Genomic DNA, 9,771 nt, shown 5'->3' with positions numbered 1-9,771 from the left:
CAACATCATGTGTCTATTGCGATATTTATTATTTATTTATTGTCAAGTCTTACGTTTTCTAACATCTTTTTCAACACACTTTTCTTTTGAAACTATTTTCAACCCTGACTGAATCCCAAAATACAGTTTTTATGTCTCTTTTTTTTTATTAAAGAGTCATTAAAAGAGCAGTAGCTGCTCTCAACCCCCTACAGTAAAAAATAAAATAAAATAAAAGGTTAAACGGTTTTATACCTTTACAGGCTCCACACCAGCTCTTGTGGATGATGACCATGACTGGCAGCCCGCTGTCAAAGCAACATCATGAGATCAGAAAAGAGCTGCAGCTAAATGAAAAAAAAAAAAAAAAAAACACTTTTTTTTTTTTACAGGAAAAAGAGAGGCCATTGTTCATCTGCTCCAGTCTGCGGCCGTCATAAAGGTGTGGTGTTCCTTACGCTTTTTAGGTCACAGGTTAATGTTTGCCCAACTAGAAATGGAGCTTCAGCTCACCTGGCCTCAGCCTCTTTCTTGCCATCTTCCAGCGTCCTCCAGTGGATATTATCTCCAAATCCTGTTGGAACAAAGAACCAGTGTCGTATTTACACACAGCAGGGCGGGTCTGAGCGTCTGAGAACACAACACCAACCTACAACCTTTTACTTTCATACAAGTCTTAAGAACTATTATTTTAGACTGCAGGTTGATTTGGGTTTTAACCAATAGCATAGGGACCAGCTCCTTGCTTTGGTATGCAACACCTTCCAAAGTACACCTTAATGTTAAGACTACAACTGCAGCTGACAATTACTTTAGTTCTCAATTATTCTGGCGATTAATCCTATAAAGTAAATTGGCACATTCTGCAGATTTTAAAATGTTTTTATATATTACAAATACATTAAAAGATGCAAATAATCCTTAATAAAATAAGACTTTTTTTTTGCTTGAAATGCAACAACATAGCATTCCTTTAGTGAATGCTTTATCAGGATTCATCTGCTGATAAAATATAGCTTTTTCTACACTGTATAGTGGATGTGTTGATTATCTTTTGGATTAATTGATTAATATTTGGATAGCAAAATGTGCTTAGTAGGCGATTTGAAGCTAAAACTACGCCACTTGAGTTCTGAGTAGAACATATTTACAGACAAAGAAGGCATTTTTGATTATCTTAAGTGCACAATGTTTATATTTTATCAAGTTTGGGTTTAATTACTGCTCTGATTATATCGCACTTTCATAAAATAGCTTTTTTTTCAGTCTGTACTTCAGTCTGTTTTTTTTTTTTTTTGAAACTGTGATTAGCTGCTTCTATTCCCTGGATGGAGACAAAAACAGAGCCATTGTTCCCAGTAACTTTGTGTTATCTCTTTGTTTTTCTTTGACTAAGAAAGTACCGTCAGGGAAACGCTTATGTGTTCACCTGTGTCTTTTTGTTGGAACACAGTCATAGACTTGGCTATTGTTGTCATTAACTGTGTTTTTATTTGTTTATCTGTTAAACAGAAAGCGTCCTTGGCTCTCTGCTTCTGCTTTCTAGATAAGGTCGATAACAGAATGACTGCTGCTTTTAACTAGGTTTATTCTTACAAAAGAAAACAATTTGTAGGCCTGTTGTTGTTATTTTATCTGTTTCTTATGGATCAGACTGGATCTGGTTCTGTTGCATGATAGTTATTCCACTCCACTTTCACCTTGTGCTTTCCAAGGAAGGGAAAGTACAACAAAGAAATTATTAAATAGAACTGGGTAGCATATTTAGTTATGTAACTTTTTACAACCTGGCTTTAATTTTTTTTTTAAATTCTGATCAAATTTGACTGTTTCAAATTTAAATAAAGTAACGAAAGTCACTTTTTTAACGAACATGTTTGTAAATCTACGTTTTAGAATAATGTATATATATTTTTTCTTTGTTGATACAATATTTGTAACTATTACATTGGCAGTAAAAACCAGGCAAACCAGAAATACTGGAAGTGAATATCTGTCCGCGATGAAAAACGTTTTGAAAAGCCTGCAAGAACGCACACATTGTGAACACTTTCAATGAGGCTACAAACATATAACCTACTTAAATCAATTTTACTTCAAATATAAACTCACCTCTTCCATTAGCTGCTTCAACAACCTCCTCGAAACACGAAATATAAAGTAAGAACTGAAACAATGAGAAAACTACGATAGGAACTACAGACGATTGCATTTTGGCTGCCTTTCTTCTCATACAGTTGTTGCTAACAAGTAATGGTTAGCGATCACGACCCGGATGTCCAACCAGAAACGTTTCACAATAAAAGTAAGTTTTCTTATGCTGCGTTCCATTCACCTGGAAAATCAGACACGGCTGTGAAAATGACGTCACCTCCAACCAGTGGTATTTGCTATTTTTAACACTCCGTGAGCAGACTAGCTGCAATGTATTCCTCTGCATTTTATCCATTTGTAATCTAACGGATTACATTTGTGAGTAGCTCTTGTACAGTGTTATCTGTTTGACTGACACAAAAACAGATAAAAATATGAATAAGGATAGTTAATTCCCCCCCGCCCCCTTATTTTCCAGTCATGGCCGAAAACGCATCATAAACTCAAGGTTGACTGTTCCGGTTTATATTTTCCGAGCTAAGGTGTGGAATTCCGACATCTGAGTGTAAATTAAACGCACCATTAAAGTTAGGAACCCGCCCCTCAAAGATGCGACATTTGCTTCTTATTGGCCCAGAGCATTTTTTCCCATTTCTCTGAGAACAGCCCACGTGACATCACATCTACACAACCGCGTGGTTCTCTGCGCTGCCTTGGACAAAGTTAAACGAGAAAAGGTCATTATGAAACCGGAAATGCATATGAAATTTTCAATTTAAAAGCTCTAACAGACACGTGAAAACTGTTATTTTTTTACCTACTCCATGTGGTTTGATTATGATGTACATTATGCACAGTTATGTTGTTGTTTTTTTATTATCTTCAAATAATCTTGAATAATTAAAAAAAAAATAAATGATTGAAAATTTATTCTGGAAATCATAACCGGAAATGAATTGTGCTAGTGCTAACTTGTGCTCTAGCCCGTGCTACTTCATTCGTAGCAAGATCTGTTCAACGGACACATAATCCCTTATTACAGGTAAATACGCCGTTTACTTTGATTAAAACACCTCGTGTGCTTATTCTATCGTTTGAATACTATCGCTAATCTTTAGAGAAGTCAGTATTAATTTGATTTTAATTATTTTGTGTTATTTTAACCTTAAAGCTAACGTTAGCCCAGTTAAGCTCGTTCTAGCAAACTACTTAGCTCAACAGCCGACGGAAATCTTATTTCGAAATAATAACACAATGATTTTGAGTAGACTTTAAGTCCTAATTACTGAGTTTAATATCAGTGTTATATGAAGTGTTTTCAGGTTTCAGCTCAGTCATCATAAAGCAAGTTGTTTGTATATTTGTGTGTTTGTGTGAAGTCTGGTTTGGATTAAGTTTGTTTTGCTTCACAGAACACTATGAATCAAGAGAAGCTAGCCAAACTTCAAGCTCAGGTCCGGATAGGAGGAAAGGTACCGTTTTCAGTCTTGTTCGCATCTCTCATTTGGAAACCATTTGATTCAGATTAGTTCTGCCTTGGGTCAGTTGTTCTTGTTAAGAAGTGTGTTGGTGTTTGGCACCTGCCACATTTTTCCTCCTGACCTCAGCATTTCTATTGTCAGGCAGAATATTACCCCTCTTCATCTGAGGCCTCTGAGGCTTTGGGCCCATTTTTTTACACACACTAGGTGGCAATATTTGTTATTTCTGGTGTACACCAACAAGCTTCTTCAGTCTTTTATCAGGTTAATTACTGGTAATTTATTTAAACTAAAATTATACAAGTAAATTATCTGGGTTCACGCAGTTTTATACAAGTAGGAACTTGCTTTGTTTTGTACAAGATTTGCATGTCAAAACAAGTAACTCAAAAGAGCAACTAAATATATTTTATTATGTATGATTGTATAAGAAATCCTGGAGTAACACGTCTTCAATTTATGTTGAAGCCTCCAAATGGCTCTCACAATAGCAAGAAATTGCCAAATTTTAAAAATATATTTTTTAAATTATTACTCTGAAAAATCCAATATATCATCTTGGATAAATGTTTGGTTTCAATTGCTTAGACTATATATAGATATGCCCTGTTTTTTTTTTTTTTTTTGTTTTTTTTTTTTGTTTTTTTTACCAGTGAAAATACCTTACATTTTACATTATTGTAAGATTAAATTCTAAAAATATGATCAAAAATAACTTTTGATGGAATTTGCAGCTGGAAAAGCATTTTTTAAAGGCCCTAAATCAGTAGAAGTATCATGAATATCATCAGTAAAACAGCATTTCATTTTCTTTTGGGATTAAAAGGGATTATTTGAATCTTATTTAAGATTCAAATAAAGTATGTTTGAATCTTAATTGTTTAAATGTCTGGTAGGAATACGGTTTTCTAATCTATATAATAGGTCAAATATGTGATGATGTCAAAATCAATTTGTGTTGATTTCATTTAACACAAATTGAACAAATTACATGTTTAATTTGTTCAAAATTTAGTAATTTTAACACTTCTAAACATTGATAGGAATCTAAAATAATGGAAATTGTCGGTTTTTTATGTAAATCGCTAAAATAGATTTTGCAGAATGAAGGGTTAGAACGACCCCAAACACTGATTACTGACCAGGAGGAACAAAAAGACAGCAGTGCAAAAAGATTAAGAAACATTACACACAGATTCCAGGTTCAGAAATGTAAATCTAGGTGAACAAATAAAAGTTGGATAATTCATCTCAGACTAAATTTTATGTGTAAAGTCTTCGTTTTGCTCTTGGAGTAATTCTAGAAAAGTTCACCAACACGTTTTGCTCCACCCGGTTCCCTGAAGTCTCAAAGCTTTAAAAATGATTTTGTAACCCGTTTCAGACTTTCAGTGAGTTTTTGTATTTGATCTTTTGTTAAATATCTTCAGATTGGATCATAATGTTTTGGCTTTTCAGATGTTTTGAGACCTACATGATGTTGCTGTACAGGTTCTGTTTTAAGTTTTCATTGTTCAGGCCTGCCAGTAATCAGGATTATTAACCTTAAATACGGTTAATAATTCAATTTGTGATTTACTTGTTGATTGAAAATTATTTTTCTTTTACTTAATTTTGAACACTTCTTGTTTCTTTCAACTATTTTGCTTATGAAGGCATAAAAACCACTAAGTGTTGGTTTTAAAATTCCCAGTGTGTCTTTTTGGCTAGTCTGCTGCTGTTGGGATTATTTTATTTAAGTTTTTAAGTTTTGCACACTTGTTTATCAATAAAGTGTTCCAAATGTTTTTCATGAAATCTTTGTTGTTTTTAACCAGGTAAAAAATAGAATATATCTTTGATAAATGGGTTCAGTGTGCAGTCTAATCCTTTTTTTATATCACCTGTTGCTGTCTCAGGGGACGGCCCGCAGGAAGAAAAAGGTTGTTCACAAAACAGCAACAGCTGACGATAAGAAACTGCAGGGCTCTCTGAAGAAGCTGGCAGTGAACAACATAGCAGGAATAGAGGAGGTGAGCAGCCGGCTTTTCTCTGTTTTGATATGTTTTGTCTCAGAATCCTGAATCTTTTATCAAGTGTCGTGTCAGAAGACGTGAGGGAGGATAAAAGCCCGACTAAAGTGTTCCCCAGTCGTTTCATCATCCGCTTTATTTTTAGAGAGCTTTCAGAAAACACAAAGTACAAAAATAAAAAGCGCAACTCCTCAAATGCATTTGGTGTCAAAACCAGACTGTTGCTCTGATTTACCCTCGGGTCAGGATAGACGCTCTAATCCCGACTCTTTCCCTTTTTTCTTAAGGTGAATATGATCAGAGACGACGGGACGGTGATTCACTTCAACAACCCCAAAGTTCAGGCTTCGCTGTCGGCCAACACCTTCGCCATCACAGGCCACGCCGAGACCAAGCAGCTGACGGAGATGCTGCCGGGCATCCTGAGCCAGCTGGGGGCCGACAGCCTCAGCAGCCTGCGCAAGCTAGCAGAGCAGTTCCCACGGCAATGTAAGAGCAAACGAACTAAACTGATTAATGTGTAAATTTATATTATTAAACAAATTAGATTAGTGAGGGATATTAAGAAAAAAGAAAGGAAGTGTCAAACACTATATATTTATATACATGTGTTATTTTTTTAAAATTTGATTTAATTAGACGATGCCTTCTTGATTGCTGATTTGGAAAAAATAGGATCTGAGCATTGGAACCAAATAATTAACGTTTAAAGTGAATCCTTTCCCTCGTTTCTCAAACAAACATCCTGCAGACACAAACAGACGCCACCAGCTGGTTTTGGATGAATTTGGACAAATGTGAACTTTTTAGACTTTCAAGCTTTTGCACATTTCTTTCAAGACAAACTTTTGCATTTTATTTGCGTAGAGTCTCTGAATGCCCAGAGGAAACATTCAGCAAACCTCCAGCTGCAAGAAAAGCAGAGAAAACTGTTTACAGATTGTTGAGAAGACGATGGAAAGATTCCAGAACAAACCTAGAACGAAGTCTGAGTGATAGTCTGCATATGTCAGACTTTGGATTTCAGGAGTATTTGGTGACATTATTTTATTCCTCACAACCTACAGAGACGGTTAAGTTGTTTATTGTTAAAACAACTTGACCGTTTATTGTTAATTTTAAAAAAAAACTCAAATAGGGCTGTATAGCATTGAATTAGGGCTGCAACTAACATTTATTTTAGTAATCTATTGATTATTTTGATGATTAATCGGGTAAGAAAATGAGCACATTCTGCAGATTTTTCATTTAATCATTATAAATATATTAAAAGATACAAATAAACAATTAATTTACTTTTTTTAATAATAAAAAAAGTAAATTATTAAAAATTTAATAACAGCATTCCTTTACTGCACGCTTGATCATTTGTAATAAAATATCTGCAGCTAAAAATACTTCATGTGAAAAGATCAGCTTTTTTGTCAATAATTTAATAATGATTGATAGGAAAAAGGTGATTAATAGGATATTTTTTATATATATAGAGAGAATTTGAAGCTAAAACTGCAACTTTATGAGTTCTGAGTAGAAAATATTTATAAATAAAGAAATGTGTATATTTTTTGTACAGTTTTGGCTTAATTGCTGGCATGTTTGTGTATTACTGTTAATGATTAATTACTAAATTAGTTTGTTTCAATAATTGATTAACTGCAATTAGTTGTTTCAGCCCTACATTTAACACTTAATTGTAATTTTAAAATTCTTGCTTGTTGTTTCTGCAGCAATGGAGCTGAAAGCCGTGAAAGAAGAAAATGCAGAAGAAGAAGACGACGACGTACCAGGTATAGATTCAGACAATTTACAGCAACTTGAGACGTAAAGAATTAAAATATAATCTCTTTTAGTTTCTTCTTAGCGTTCATTTATTTCTAACACATCATTTTTTCTTTTACACCTCACAGATCTTGTGGAGAACTTCGATGAAGCATCCAAAAACGAGGCGAACTGATGACATTGTTCTTCTTCAGCCTGATTTTTTTTATATCTTTTTTCTTTTTTTTTTTTTTTTTTTTTTTTTTTTTGTTTAAAGTTTTGCAGACTTGCAAAAGTCATTTCCTCTGGTGGGGAAACTGTTTAAGGTGCAGTGCATCACCTACAGATAAGTGAATCATTTAGTGTCGACGTTCTGCAGAAACAGAAACATCATATAGAGTTTTGGTAGAAATCGTGACACTCAAAAGACTCACAACTACTTAGGAAATAAGCTTCTGACGTGATGAAACAGGTGGTATTTAAGAGATTCTTTAAATGATGATTAAAGTTAGTGAATGATGTAAGTAGCGTTATAACAAGGATTGTGCATTTAATAAAACCATTTTGGGCTATTCATGTTTCATTTTATTACTCTTATTTCCCTTAATATCTTCCCTTATCAGCTGCTTGTTTTTAAATTTAGCAAAAATATTCAGATTTCTCAGTTTTTCCCATTTTTTCATGTTACAACTAAAAAATTTAAGTGTTTTTTTTTTCTTGTGGTTTTCAAAGTTTATTTAAAAAAATAAAAGTTAATGTTGCTTTTTGTATTAAGCCCCCTTTAATCCAATGCCTTCCAATAAAAAATGTTTTTATTGATGTAATTTAGTCTCAGACAGTTGGGTAGCAGCTAGTTACATTTACTTGAGTAACTTTTTAAAAAAATTACTTTTAGGAGTATTTTTATTACGCTGTACTTTTTACTTTTACTTGAGTAACTTTATTATAAAGTATTTTTACTCGAGTAAAATTTCTGGATTTTCTACCAACTGAATGAAAAACAAACATGTTTTAACCAAAAACTCACCAGATACAGACACACTCCTGCAGTTTTTGTTAAAGTTTCATAAGTTTTTTTATTTAAAAAAAAATTATTTGGAAACATTTTCTTTTTCCTGATTTTGATATTTTTTGTTACTTATATGAATTATTGTAATTTTTGTGCTTAAAATACAAAAATTTCCACTTAACTTTACATTTTGGCCTGTCTGAATATGTAATTTTTAAATATTAAATGATTGATAATTTGATCGGTTAATCAGTACTCGAGTAAACTTTTTACCAAATACTTTCCGAGTAATTTTTTTCAAGACAACATTTTACTTTTACTCTGCATCCTGAAGATCAGAAAACACAGCAGAGACAAAGATGTGGAGAAATTTAAAGCAGGGTTAAGCAATAAAACAAGCTTTGGTGGAGGCAGCATCATGCTGTGGGGATGTTTGTTCCTACAACAGGAAAGCTGATGAAGGTTGACGGAGCAAAATGCAAAAAAACGTGGATGAAAATTTTCTTCTTGCACTTGAGTTTATTAAGCAACATTAGAGTGAAAATAAAAAGTTAAAATATTAATCATTTATCACCCTAATGTATGTGTATCTGTAGAATTTATTGTCCCTGGAGGAAATATAGGTGCAGCAGCAGTAAAATGGCAATAAAATAATTTGTAAATGCTAATTTGAAAGAGAAGGGCTAACAGTGTCTGAATGGCTTTTCCACACTACATCCTGTTTCATTGATCACCTCTCCGTATTGATGCTGCATCCTGCTGATCAATGGCTCCGCTCGCTCTCTGCTGTCATCCCCGGAGAGGCCTGACTGAGTATGAAGGTTACTGAATGAGTCATTTCTTGTTTTATTTTTTTCTTTCTGGCTCCGGGAGCGGGACGGAGCTGTGGATCCGCCCCGGGCGGCTCACACCACCTCACCTCCCGCCCAGACTGGGCCGACATGTCCCTGCTGCTGCAGCGGCTGGACCCCGGAGCAGAGAGCGGGGCTGCGGGGAGCAGCAGCAGCCTGAGCTGCCCGGGTCAAGTTTGACAGAGAACCGCCATCAAAGCCGGAAGTCAACCTCAGACACCTACACAATAAAAGCACGAAGCATTTCGTAATACCGAAATCGATCACTATTTTTTTTTAAACTAGTTTTATTGCGCACAGTCAGAGGTGGCTAGAGTACTCAAGAAATTGTACTCAAGTAAGAGTAGTGGTAACAGATTTTCACTCAAGTAAAAGAACGTATCCATATAGGATATTACTGAGTAAAAATGTATTTGGTGAAACGTCTACTCAAGTACTGAGCTACTGATCAAATGATCAATCATTTAATATTTAAAAATTACGTAATCAGACGGACCAAAATATGAAATTAAGTGGAAATTTTGGCATTTTAAGGACAAAAATGACAAAATTAGGCAAAAGAAAAAATTTCCAAATCAGTTTCTTTC

The 9,771-nt window shown here is 34.3% G+C and overlaps 2 protein-coding genes across 2 annotated transcripts in view; one reads left to right on the top strand and one right to left on the bottom strand.

Annotated features, from left to right (window-relative positions):
- The window catches only part of txndc12 (thioredoxin domain containing 12 (endoplasmic reticulum)), a 24,423-nt gene extending 22,156 nt beyond the window's left edge, over positions 1 to 2,267 (bottom strand). The window contains exons 1-3 of the mRNA XM_015021924.1: positions 2,092 to 2,267; positions 493 to 553; positions 235 to 287 (exon numbers count right to left, since the gene is read on the bottom strand). Coding sequence (XP_014877410.1) covers positions 235 to 287; positions 493 to 553; positions 2,092 to 2,212 — 235 coding nt within the window. The 5' untranslated portion in view covers positions 2,213 to 2,267. The remainder of the gene's footprint in view (positions 1 to 234; positions 288 to 492; positions 554 to 2,091) is intronic.
- A 731-nt stretch (positions 2,268 to 2,998) lies between these two features.
- Positions 2,999 to 7,896, top strand: LOC106939521 (transcription factor BTF3 homolog 4-like). The gene is made up of 6 exons (XM_015021925.1): positions 2,999 to 3,115; positions 3,486 to 3,545; positions 5,453 to 5,566; positions 5,854 to 6,055; positions 7,294 to 7,353; positions 7,474 to 7,896. Exons 2-6 carry the CDS (start codon positions 3,492 to 3,494, stop codon positions 7,518 to 7,520), a joined length of 477 nt encoding a protein of 158 aa, XP_014877411.1. The 5' UTR covers positions 2,999 to 3,115; positions 3,486 to 3,491; the 3' UTR covers positions 7,521 to 7,896.
- Positions 7,897 to 9,771: the final 1,875 nt, after the last annotated feature.

This window comes from Poecilia latipinna, unplaced genomic scaffold (assembly GCF_001443285.1).
Source record: "Poecilia latipinna isolate Pla-1442-1.1 unplaced genomic scaffold, P_latipinna-1.0 Scaffold2897, whole genome shotgun sequence".
Taxonomy (NCBI): Eukaryota; Metazoa; Chordata; class Actinopteri; order Cyprinodontiformes; family Poeciliidae; genus Poecilia; species Poecilia latipinna.
The sequence above is the reverse complement of the archived record's forward strand: the minus strand, read 5'-3'. Positions and strand labels throughout refer to the sequence as shown.